This window comes from Aplysia californica, unplaced genomic scaffold, assembly GCF_000002075.1.
Source record: "Aplysia californica isolate F4 #8 unplaced genomic scaffold, AplCal3.0 scaffold00713, whole genome shotgun sequence".
Lineage (NCBI taxonomy): Eukaryota > Metazoa > Mollusca > Gastropoda > Aplysiida > Aplysiidae > Aplysia > Aplysia californica.
Window position 1 is genome coordinate 93243 of NW_004797983.1, and position 13511 is coordinate 106753.

At 44.4% G+C, this 13511-nt stretch overlaps 1 protein-coding gene across 1 annotated transcript in view; it reads right to left on the bottom strand.

The window, feature by feature from the left end:
• Positions 1–3552: 3552 nt before the first annotated feature.
• LOC101845498 (dnaJ homolog subfamily C member 11) overlaps positions 3553–13511 on the bottom strand; it is a gene marked incomplete in the record, with an annotated part of 17825 nt that continues 7866 nt past the window's right edge. The window contains 10 exon segments of the mRNA XM_013088272.2: positions 3553–4650; positions 5684–5813; positions 6512–6605; positions 7414–7523; positions 8157–8226; positions 8780–8935; positions 9486–9602; positions 9994–10076; positions 10733–10857; positions 12253–12317. Coding sequence (XP_012943726.1) covers positions 4607–4650; positions 5684–5813; positions 6512–6605; positions 7414–7523; positions 8157–8226; positions 8780–8935; positions 9486–9602; positions 9994–10076; positions 10733–10857; positions 12253–12317 — 994 coding nt within the window.

Consider the following 13511-nt stretch of genomic DNA (forward strand, 5'->3'; position numbering starts at 1 on the left):
CCTCCCTTTGGACAGCCTGTGAATGGATTCAACATTGGCAGGAGTTGTACTAGATCTAGCATTATGGAAATGAAACTGGATGGGAACAAAAATAAAACTCTAGTGTACATCTGCGCTTTTATAAAATTCTGGAATAAAACAAAGAAGAAACACTTCAAAGTTGTCAAGAAACACAGTGTAACATCAGCAGTAGCTCTGAGTCATCTCAGAAATGAAAAATATACGCAGACAGACAGGTATGAATATTTATTATCCACCTACTAAAACGATGACTGAAAAGACCACTAGAATTTTAGATTTAGTAAGAGTTGAGTGTGAGTAAAGAAAAGCATATATATCGACACAACACAATAACTGTCATATTATTGCAGGGAAGAAGCAAGACAGACAGACAGACAGACAGACAGACAGACAGACAGACAGACAGACAGAAGCAACAGCAGGAAAGAAAAACAGCACGACCCACCAGTGGCGCCCTCCGACCATTTGTGAGAGTTTCATGACACTTGCACCACATATAGGTCACATAGGTGCTCAAGGTGGGAGGCCTTATTTGAGAGTAATGAACAAAGAAAAGGATGAGGGACATGGACGACAGATGTTTGATAGGAAAGATTAAAAGGAGATAACGACGACAGACGTTTGATGACAGGACAGAAGGAGAGATAACGACGACAGATGTTTGATGACAGGACAGAAGGAGAGATAACGACGACAGATGTTTGATGACAGAACAGAAGGAGAGATAACGACGACAGATGTTTGATGACAGAACAGAAGGAGAGATAACGACGACAGATGTTTGATGACAGGACAGAAGGAGAGATAAGGACGACAGATGTTTGATGACAGGACAGAATGATAACCCCGCACCCCGGGGCTGTACCAAGCAGTGGAAGGGTCAACCATGAAACAGCCGAACGCCGCACGGGGACGCAGCAGGACATGAAATAGGACAAACAACTTGTGAGCTCTGTTGTCCCAGTTCCCCGTCTCTAATGGCACACGGTTACATAAATGTGGAAGTGAGCATCTCAGTGCAAGTGCAAGGGGCGACATCGACAGACATTTTGGCATCACCCCCCCCCCCACGGAGTATGGCAGAAGAAACACAGCACGTGGGGTGGTACATCGACCTATCTACAGTTTCCCTTTGCTTTCTTTTTTGAGATCAATCAATGGATTCTTTACATGACAAGATTTGTATCAGGACGTGGTGGAATCAGGCGCTGGCCAATGTTTGGGCATGTGAAGTTATTGATATCAGCTGAAAGCTTGTTTATTCGCCTTGCTTTCTATGAAAAGAACACCCATCTATCTCTAATAGAAGTCGAAATATTTTGGATTCAAGGAGGTGGGGGTAGCATGACTTTAGACTTTAGAGGTAAACTTAGTGAGAAAATGGCCGCCAAAATTTGGTAACTTCTATAGAGAGTGAGTCCTTGAAAACTGAAAATTTACATACTTTTTTTTTTTGCCATTAACACATTACACCCTAAGGGCCTGGACGGGAAGTCCATTGTTAGATCCTAAGCAAGGGGAAAGAACCCACCTCCTGTGAATACTACCCTTTAAAAAACACATTTTAAAAATACTAAACAAATTCCAAAAATTCTGAAAAAATAAAAGTTAAAAAGAAAACTGAATGTAGTTTCAGAAAAATATAACTTTATGTATGCACAAACTGTTGGAAATGTTCTCACTTTAGTTCAATCGGGGTGTCCGACCCGTCACTCTCACTCTCAGCCTCGCGGTCGGGCCCTAGATCTAAATTCTATCATTTCTCCGTCTGATCAATCGGAATCGCCCCAACTCTTCCTACAACGTTTTCATCAAAATCTGAGCCATCTGATTTGTCACATGCTCGTTTTTGCTCAAATCCATCGTTATTTCCGTTTTCGAACTCAATTGTGTCGCTTTTCAACAAGTCGAGGCACTTTCGAAGTGTCGGTAACGCGATCGCACTTCAATCAGCTCTAATACTAAAACTACTAGCCGGAAAAATTTCGTTTCGGTATCAAACGAAAGAAGAAACTTTTTGCTATACTATGCAAATCAAAATCCCGGCCCCAGAGTCTCGTCAAGGCGAGACTTTCGTTTCTAAAGACGCTGGGTCGGCGCGGGCGGTTCCGGGCGAGTCAGGGTGGAGCGCGTAAGGGAATTCCCGGGCGATCCCGGGCGAGTTAGGGTGTAATGTGTTAATCAAAGTTTTTCGGTAAAATACACATGGAAATGAGTATTTATATGGACATGAAAGGTGCTGAGCAAAGAAAATAAAAAATTCCAAACCGGTTGAAAAAAGCCGATTTCTCGGATTTCATGATTGACAAGCGCCTGATTTCACCACGATGCCTCACATATACAGTGGAGACCTGACCTTTTTCCCCACACAAAGACAACATGCGACAACACACCGCGGTCATCTTGTATCTCCAGACGTCTCACCCCACACTGATCTAAGCTGTTGGTAAGAGCCTTTGTGTCGTACATGACTACTTGATGAAAGCAGTTGAGACAATCCCCCGCGCCAACATTTGCCACATGCAGGAAAAGTATTCACACGTGTGAACATTCACTAAAAGTGTGTTTGTCACCGTGTCTGAAATATTTTCCATTTATTTAGAACTGGCCGCTTCAAATAACACATGATGTCAAGGACATTGAAATCCAAGATAAATACCTTCTTTTTTAAATTTTCCTGCATTCGCTTTCTTTCCACAGTACATAATATCGGATATATAAATAGTTTTGAACACTTTGAGTGTAGTGGTGTCGGTGGCCTAGTGCGTAAGCCAGGGTTCCTGTCATAAACTCCCCACAAAAATTCAAGGAGGTTTCAAGGAGAACTTTTAAAAATTCAAGGAGATTTGGTCAAGAAATTCATGCCGAAAGCCTTTTTCCGATAGGCCTACACTTGTCCCAAAGGAATTGTAGTTTCTATTTTCCAACAAAATTTTGTTCATGTCTGATCCGTCAAAATGCAAGGAATTTTCAAGGAGGTTCCTCAAATTCAAGGAGATTTCAATTAGATTTTTCAGTGAATGCAAATTCAAGGAGTTTTCAAGGACACCTTGAATTCAAAGAAGCCGCAGGAACCCTGGTAAGCTTTCAGACTCTCAACTGTAAGGCTGTGTGGGTTCAAATCCTGTCAGGAGCCAGACGTTGTGTCCTTGGCAGAGGCGCGTCACGCGAACGTTCCTGGCTCCACACAGGTGGGAAGGGATAGCCTCAGCTTTAGACAGTCAAAGACTTGGTAAGTTTGTTAGCGTTTGAGCACGTGCAATCAGCAGCTTGCACCAGCATATGCTTCCCTGGAAGCAGAGAAAGTTTCTGAGTGTTCTAGTTCTCGGGTCTGCTGGGGAGACAATATCGTGTAGGTGAACAGGGCATAGAGCTTGCTGCAGAGCGTGGACACGCGCTATAGACAGGCCATTTTTCTTGTTGATATAGCTCATCTTAAAGGTCAACTGTGTGTGTGTATGTGTATGTTTAGTTTTAGTAGAGGTTTTACGGCGCTCGCAACTGCATTAAGTCATATGAGCGCCATATGTATGTGTATGTGCAAGTATGTGCGTGTGTAAGTATGTGTGTGTGTAAGTATGTGTGTGTGTATGTATGTGTAAGATTATTTCTTTAACATAACAAAGACTGCGATGATCACCCCCCCCCCCCCCCCCGTAATCTCACTTAGACTTCCAATCAGCTGTTTCAATTCGATATTCACACAACTCTCTCTCCTCTCTCACAACTCTCCTTTCCCAGCACGTACCAACCAACATTCCAACAGAACCAACAACAACATTTTTCCCCTCAGGCCTGGCCAGTGAGCTCCAGCGATAAACCGCAGGCAGGAACGACAGATCGGTAGACAGGATAGACGACAGATTGGCAGGAACGATAGATCCGGGCAGACATGGCAGACGACAGATAGTTGAGCCGGCGCAGCGACGACCCCCACAGATGACGCGGGACGATGAGGTTCAAGGTCACAGGTGTCAGACTCAACGCCCGCGGCCCATATCCAGCCCGCTGGAAAAATTTATCATATTATCCAGCCCACCAGAAAATTTTATTTTTTCCGGAAACCCGAGACAATTTTCCGTTGTTCATCCCCGAGAATCTTCATGAGACAAAACCTTACACCAAACGTAAACAAACTAGCGACTTAGAAATGACAAGCCGGGGTTAGAGCCAAGCTTGCTACGCCTTCATTTGTCATTATTTTAACATATTAGTCCTTATTAATTCATAGATCAGAGTTGGGAACAACAATGGTTCAAGTTCTTCCCCCTCGCCCAGTCGGTGCCGGCTCAGTTAGGGCGGCGAGCGATCGAGTCTGACACCTCCCCTCCCCTCTTGGTCTACGACGAGTTCCGATGTCACACCTCTGTCACTCTGATGTCACACCTCTGTCACACCAATGTTGCACCGCGGTCACCGACGTCACACTGCTGTCACACCTCTGTCACTCCGATGTCACACTGCTGTCACACCAATGTTGCACCGCGGTCACCAACGTCACACCTCCGTCACACCGATGTCACTCCGCTGTCACACCGACGTCACACCTCCGTCACACCGATGTCACTCCGCTGTCACACCGACGTCACAAACTTCTCACATGCGGTTCCTCCACCTGCATCAGATGTTCTGCACAGATGGACAAACATCACGGATTTAGTCGCGGGAAACTTTATGTGGCTGACAGACAGAAAACAACAACATCAATCCCACAATACATCTGACTAATACAATTACAGTCGAACCTGCCATGACGGCCACCTGTACAAACGGCCACTTTCCATTCCCCCCCCCTTGCGTTTTTTCTACATACTTTCACTGTGTAAAACGGGCACCTGTCCAACGCGGCCGCGGCCACCATATTTTAACTCACAACCCCTATCACACTAAACAATAACACCTGTCTTAGACGGCCACCTCAGCGACTCCATTACGTTTTGTCATAAATTGTGCATTGGCCACTGGCGTTGTGGGCGAGCCGCCATAACCCAAAACCGAACAATTCGCTCCATAACCCAAAACCGAACAATTCGCTCCATAACCCAAAACCGAACAATTCGCTCCATAACCCAAAACCGAACAATTCGCTCCATAACCCAAAACCGAACAATTCGCTCCATAACCCAAAACCGAACAATTCGCTCCATAACCCAAAACCGAACAATTCGCTCCATAACCCAAAACCGAACAATTCGCTCCATAACCCAAAACCGAACAATTCGCTCCATAACCCAAAACCGAACAATTCGCTCCATAACCCAAAACCAGCAAATCAAACCAAAAGAACTCCCTCCATAACCAAAAATCTGAACAACTCACTCCATAAACTAAAAACCAACATAACCCAAAACCGAACAATTCTCTCCACAACCCAAAACCAACAACTCAAACCAAAAGAACTCCCTCCATAACCCTCACACAACAACCACCCAATGTGGACAACTCCCTCCATAACCCTCACACAACAACCACCCAATGTGGACAACTCCCTCCATAACCCTCACACAACAACCACCCAATGTGGACAACTCCCTCCATAACCCTCACACAACAACCACCCAATGTGGACAACTCCCTCCATAACCCTCACACAACAACCACCCAATGTGGACAACTCCCTCCATAACCCTCACACAACAACCACCCAATGTGGACAACTCACTCTGCTGTGGAAGTCGTATAGGCTCCGTGTCGGAGAGGAAGACTTGGTGTAGCCGGCTGCGGAACTTGTAGCGAATGTACAGCTTCTTTTCCTCACCGATGAACGGGTCGTAGAAGCCAGGAAGGCCGCTCTGGGGACACACAGACAGACTCTTTATCTCCGGGGCACGAGAGGGGGAGCTTTTAGGTACAAAATCTAAAAGTGACAAAAACGTCACTAAACTGGTCAATTAATTAAAACAAGTGAACCTATTCTGATACTTCATCTAATCGGAGATTCCAGCAACTGATGTCATTTTTAAAGGATTTTCAGGTCCAGGGCAGAGCCCTGACAGGAGGTTGAAGGGCACAGTGTCCTGCTTACGTTTGATATTTTTTTGTCTCAGGACATCCTAAGTACACCATTTCCGGCTATTCAAGTCTATTTTTAACAAGAAAATAAGTGAGAAAAAAAACATAGCTAGTATATATCTAGGTTACATCATTTTCTGTTTCTGAAGATGCATATTATTCCAAGGCCACGGTTTCTCCCTTGTACCGGTACAGTACAGCCATAACACAGTATAACAGCTACATCTATAAAACTTGACAGTTAACGTTCCATTTTTTCCTGCTGGTGTTGGTTTGCACCACAGCGTGTACGTAGCATGTAGAACCCATATAATCAAAGTCCACGCTGTTCTCCCTTGTACTGTACACCCTGGCCAGAACAGTATAACAGCCACATCTAGTTCTTAATAACTTGACACTTTATCTTCAGCTGCCGTTCCCTGCTTTAACCACTACACCAGAGATTGTGCTGGCACACGACCTCGGCGAGCCAACTGACCTTTGAAAGTGTCTCGGGCAGAATGAGCTTAGAGTCCTTGACCAGTGCCTGGATGGGGATGGTCACGTCGATACATGTGTGCTCCAGGATCTCTCTGAGGAGGAGGGGAGTTGTAGTAAAACATTAGTGAGGCATCGTGCGGGGGGGAGAGAATTGTCGTGGTCAATCATTTGTGAGACATCGTGCGTGATGAAATCAGGTGCTCGTCAAAATAATAAAATCAAAGAAAGAAACAGGCATTTTTCCTCCAGTTTGGCAATTTTTGTCACAGTTTTGTTCTTTGGCTCAACACTCGATATGTCCAAATTTCCCTGTGAATTTTACTGACAAACCTTGATTAATTGCAAAAAATATGTAAATTCTCAGTTTCCAAGATCTCTCAAGCAATGAAAGTTACCAAACTTTGGCGGCCGTTTTCTCGCAAATTTTACCTCAGCAAACAAGCTAAACTCACCTCCTTCAGTCGCAAATATCTCAACTTATATTCAAGATAGAAGGGTATTTAATATACCAAAAGAAAGACAAATAAGCAAGCTTTGAGGTTATACCAATAACTCCATATGTCCCAAAAATGACGAACGCCTGATTCCGCCGCGTCGTGACATATTTTCTACTGTACCGATGGGCCGCTATCTAACATTTCAAAATAAACGATTCAAGCAGTAACGCAGACAAGTTGGCTGAAAGTTACGATCAAACTGACGGCTGCACTAGAGAGTGGGCTGGCAAATACAGGGAAGTAACAAAGTTAATGTTGACACAAGACTTTAGTATTGCAAATTCAGTATATCATGGATAGCTTGAATTCGTCGGGACCGGCCTCGGTAGTTGGATGGATCAGCAGTTCCTGCGATATCTGACAAAGATAAAGAAGAAAAACAAGAAAACCAAAAGGCCCTCACCCATCATCAGAAGACAACAGCTTCCCGTAGAGAGCCTTCATGACCACCAGACCCGACTTCTTCTCTTCCATCTCGACGCAGCGCTCGTACGTTGCCTTCATCAGCTCCACCTGGAGGGGGGGGGGGGGGGGGGGGGGGGGGGAAGAAGGGAAGAGATAATAAATTGTTATTTGACACAGATGTACATTTTTTCAGATTTTCTTTAAGATTCATCTTTATTGTCCAGATCCTGGCACACTGGTTTGGTGTTTCACTACACACTCATACACACGCACACACACGCACACACACACACACACACGCACACACTCACACACACACACACTCACACACACACACACTCACACGAACACACACGTAGGCTTGCAGTCACAGTGTGGATTTTATGGAAAGACGATTATGGGGACAAAAAATTTAAATTTGCAGTTTCTAAGGACTCTTTAAGCTATGGAAGTCACCAAACTTTGGCGGCCATATTCTCGTTAATTTTACTTCTGAAACCAGGCGTCTCCACCTCTTTCAATCCGAAATATCTCGACTTCCATTCCAAATAAATGGATAATTTTTTTCACCTAAAGCAAGACAAATGAACAACTTTTAAGATGATACCAATAACTCCATATGACCAAAAATCGACCAGTGCCTGATTTCACTGCGCCGTGACACATTTGTACAATGACCAGTTGGGAAGGTTAAATTTAAAAAAAAGACTTTTTCCAAAGAGTGTCCAGTGGTAGACTCACAGCTTTGCTGGCCTCCTCCTTCCTCTGTGCCAGCCTCTCTGCGTATTCCTCCTTCTGTTTCTCCATCTCCCTGCCAAGACGCACAGACAGACAAGACATCATAATAACAGGAATCATAATATATAACGTTTATACAGAGATCCACCCTGATTTAAAAAACACAGGCTCTGAGCCCTTTACAAATACAATAGCACCACATTGTGTACTGACAAAAAATCTCTCTCTCTCTCTCTCTATATATATATACCATAAATCGAGCATAAATTAGCAAGGCTTGCTCGAATCAGACAAGTATGCCATCAGGACTTTGTGAAAACATCTGAAAATTGACAATGTTGTATTTGAAAAAATACCCCCCCCCCAACCAACAAAACAAACAAAAACCAAAAAACCCCCACCCTCTTCCCCTCCCAGTTATCAGCCACAACCAATACAGAGTTAAGAGAAAAAACAAAAAAACCATTACGACCAATAACTGTTCTTTTAGTAGTAAAAATATCTGAAATAACGGTACTCCCCTAGGTCCCCTCCCTCTCTCCCCTCCAAAGATAAAAACTTCCTCCGTGTATCCACCCCGGGCCACCACCATCAACTGACCACCACCACCACCAGTCCTGACTGACCTTTGCTTCTGCTGCTTGAGGAAGGGGTTGACGATGAGCTTGCGTATCACAAAGTAGGAGACCAAGGGGACGACCGCGCCGTACACGATGGCGCTGGGGCTCAGGCCCTCTGACAGGTAGATCGGGAAGAAGAAACTCTGCTGGCCGCGCAGAAGTCTGGGAGGGGTAGGGGTGGGGTGGGGGGTAAAGCATACGAAAAAATGACGGGTTGAGTTTTTGTGTGAGAGTTAGCTTTAGTCAGAGTTTTAAGACACTTGCAACATGATAATTTCTTATGAGTGCCGAAGATTAGAGGTGTTACAAGAGAGTAACAAACACGAAAAAGAAGGAGAGATAGAGACGAAAGACTTTTTATAGGAAAGAAGGAGCAACCCACACCAGAGCACCCGCCAACCACCCAAAGAGTTTGTTTTTATTAAGGCTTTACCTGTGGCAACCTCCACCTCCTTCACTTGCAAATATCTCGACTGCTATTGAAGACAGACGGCTCATTTTTTTTCTTATAAGCAAGACAAATGAAGAAGCTTTAAAATGGTACCAATAATCCCATACACCCAAAAACTGACGAGCGCCTGATTCCACCACGTCGCAGCACACACACACATATATATATAAATATAAGAAAAGAACATAAAAGAAGATAAAAGTATTCAAAGACAAATATATATTATATATATAAAAGAAGGTAGAAGGCGAGTCTACGTACTTGATCTTGAGGTGCACTCCCAGCGGCACTCCCACCAGCAGGGTCCCCCCGACGTGGCTGAAGTCTGTGATCTTTTTCTCCACCGAGCACTCCACCACACTGCCCACCGTGCTTAGTCTGCTCGCCATCGGGGGTCACATGGGGGTCATACAGGGGTCGCCGAGGGTCACACAAGGGTCGCAGCGGGTCACACAGGGGTCGCCGAGGGTCACACAGGGGTCAACAGGTCAGGGGGGAGAGGGGAAAGAAAGACAGAGACAATTACATAAAGGTCCAGGTCATTGAATTTGCGTCTTCACTTTTAGTAAGAGATTATCAGCAATCGCAACATAATGTCATATAAATGCAGAAGATTAGAGGTGTTACAAGACAGTAACAAATACAAAAAAAGAAGGAGAAGAGAATCAGGACGATAGATGTTCGATAGGGAAGAAGGAGCAAACCACAGCAGAGCACCCGCCAACCACCCACACCAGAGCACCCGTCAACAACCCAGGCTAGCACTCACTTGAGAGCCCCGCGGACTTTGGTATTGTGTTCCAGGAATGTGCGGACGTAGGTCAAGGACAGATGGCTGGACCGCACGCCGAGCTGTGGAGACATAGAGACATGTTGTTAGTGTGTGTGTGTGTGGGTGTGTGTGTGTGTGAGTGTGTGTGTGAAAGGAAGAGAGGACAGATGGCTGGACCACACGCCGAGCTGAGGAGACATAGAGATGTTGTTAGTGTGTGTGGTGTGTGTGTGTGTGTGTGTGTGTGTGTGAGTGCGTGTGTGTGTGAGAGAGAGACAGAGAGAGACAGAGACACCTAGCTGCGGACGCGGGAGACATAGAGAGGTTGTTAGAGAACCCATCGAGTGGGTGGTGTGTGAGAGAGAGAGAGAGACAGAGACAGAGAGAGAGAGAGAGAGAGACTGAGAGACTGAGAGAAAGAGAGAGAAAACAAAAAAGCATCACAGGAATCATCAATATTCTCTGACAAAACCAACTTTAAAGTTATTTCATTCAGATCTCTCTCACTCAGATACACACTGTCAGTACCATATCTATCCATCTTTCTTATGCACATTGTTGGCCAACATCTCCTCTCTCTCTCACAAACACAATGTCTGTATACCCCTCTCCCATCAGCATTGTCAGTATTCTGTCCCTCATACACATTTTCAGTGCCTTCCCCCGCGCTTTCTCTCTCAAACACATTGCCAGTCTCTCTATCTCTTTCTCCCCCCCCCCCCACCCCAAGACAGACCTGTGCGGAGGTGGACAGATGGTGCTGTTCGTTGCTGTAGACGACCGTGGTGTTGATGGAGGACGGCCGGCTCAGATTGTACGTCAGACGACCTTGGATGTTGCGGTCAAACTGGTACGCCAGCACTGACAAACAGAGACAGAATGGAACACATCATAGTCACCACAAGTACACCTCCAAACCTGCTCAAGGTGGACATATAGTTTTTGTTTTAGTATGAGTTTTACGGCACTTGCAAAACCATAAAGTCATATAAATGCTGAAGATTAGAGGTGCTACAAGAGAGTAACAAACACAAAAAAGGAGGGGAGAGAGAGACGATAGATTTTTTTTATGGGAAAGAAGGACAAAACCTCCATGTGGGCTACAGTTCAATTTTTAAAACCAACACCCCACATCTACAAAAACCACAAAACAAAACCAACCTCCCACTTCTAAGAGACCCACAAAACAATCATATGCTCCACTGGCTTTGGCAAATTTATAACTTCTGCACCACTCCTAATCTAGACCTTTTTGAAAGCAACTTGCGACCTCAGTGTTTTCTTGTCGTATTTCCATTTTTAAGAACAGTGAAAACAGTTCATAACAAAAAGTGAGCTAAAGAAGACATCACATTTTTACTGTTAAAAAAAAATATGGAGATTTGACAAAAAAGCATTGAGGTTGCAAATTTTAGGCTACAACTACAAAACCACAAAGGCAAAGCAGACCAGCTACTGGGATTTTCCCACCAAACACACACCACAACTGAGAGCTGCACTGAAACTGACAAAAAAAGAAAAAATGTTGTTTAAAGCCAACCGTGATACGCTTTAAACAAAAAGTTCTTTCTGTTCCAACACCACCAAAATGGCTATATTTAGCTACAACGGGAAATTCCTTGTGTGGCCAGTTTCTGTTCTGGTTCTGACAGCATGTTGACAAACACGCACTGTCCGTCCCATTTGGCAGTGTCTGTGTTTACACAGGCTAACCTGTGTTGACACGCTGCTCTCACCTCTAGAGACATGCTGGAGTGAAGGTGTGGAAGATGAAACTTAACCGTGTTAGGGTGTGTGTGTGTGTGTGTGTGTGTGTGTGTGTGTGTGTGTGTGCGTGTGCGTGTGAGTGTGAATGTGTGCGAGCATATGCGCGGGTGTGAGAATGAGCAAGAGTAGGAACACCACACAGAGCAAATACAGGACTTGGAACACAGAAATCAGGGCAATGGGAAACAAAACTGTTTGTGAACACGGCCTTCCAGAAAGCTCACAACCATGATGAATGTGTTTGGTACTCTAAATAAATCTACACAATTGGTTGGGGGGGGGGGGGGGGGAGGGAGTGTCTTTTATAAACAATTCCATCAATTCAAAGCACCAATCACAATCAAGCTTTCCGCCCCAGAGCCATGACATAGAACTGTCTAGGAGCCGCGCCTGCTTCTCACTGACATTGATTCGTTTTGACACATACACTCTTGCAGTTTACCGAGAAGCCAAGCGTTCAAAAAGTCTCCCCCAGTCTCCCCTACTTACTGAATGTTGCACTTGGTCTGTACCCCAGCTGGGTCACTTCGATTCTCCCTCCAAACCGGAAATAGCTGGGGGGAAATGTAAACATACAGGTAGAGTGGAAAAAACTGTTAAATTTTTTGTTCTAATTTCCCTTTAAAGTAAAACAAAATAAATGCTTGCAGTGCTCTCGACTTCTTCCTCCAAAATACCACAACAACAAAAAGAATGTTGGCAGAGGAAGTTAATTACCATTGACAGGAAGCAAGGTGTCAAAATGTCGTAACATTCAGAGATAAGCAGAAGACGTCACTTTGACTGTGTAGAGGCTTGACAATGGTGCCTTTTCTATCACCTCACCTTTTTTTCATCAACAGGGAATTTTGAGGGGACGAAATTTCCATGGCAACGAGTTGATTTTGAGGCATTGGTACGGCAAGAAGCATAACTTAAATCCTATATATACCTTCATGTGTTTTACCTTCCTGTACAGCTAAGACATTTCCCACTGGGACAATAAACTGGTCGCTTGTAAACACAAGGGGGCTGTCCCGAAAAATGATGTTTTGAGAAAATCAAAGGTAACATTTTTGCCCCTTGTTCAGTTTCTTTAAAAGACAAGGAGAGTGTTCTCTAAAACCAAACAAATATACACATCAATGAAACCAAATTTTTCCTATAGGTAGGGCAATGCCCACTTTCGGTGTAGGTCAAGATTTCTGGAAAACTCCCGAAATCTGGGTTCGCCCGCTTGTCCTTAAAGCGACCAAGAATCTTCTTATCTCATCTTATCTTATCTCATCTCATCTCGTCTTCTCCCACTCACCATCTCTGAGAGATCTGCCGGAAGCCCGTGACACCAAAGGCAGCTGCTGAGCCCAGGTGTACGTCCAGCTGAGAGATAGACACACAACAGACAGGGTGGGGATGAGCAATGTTGTTGTCCAGGCTCAACTATTTTAAGTACACATTATCTTTAAAAAATCATCTGTCGAGGTATCACCAAACAACAATGCTTTGGTTTCTGACATTACCCTCTGACCCTCTTTCTTGTATAAGACATTAGACCTCCATAGGTTGCTTTAAACACTGTTAAGAAATATTTATCTCATGTCACAGTTATCAAAACTGAAGCCAGCCCTTCATAGAACCTCAAATGATTTTCTTTCTCAAAAGCATTTTTGCAGACAACAGTTTTGCTTTGTACCAGTAATTTGCAATACTCTAATTGTCAATGCAATACTCTAATTGTCAATGCAATACTCTAATTGTCAATGCAATAC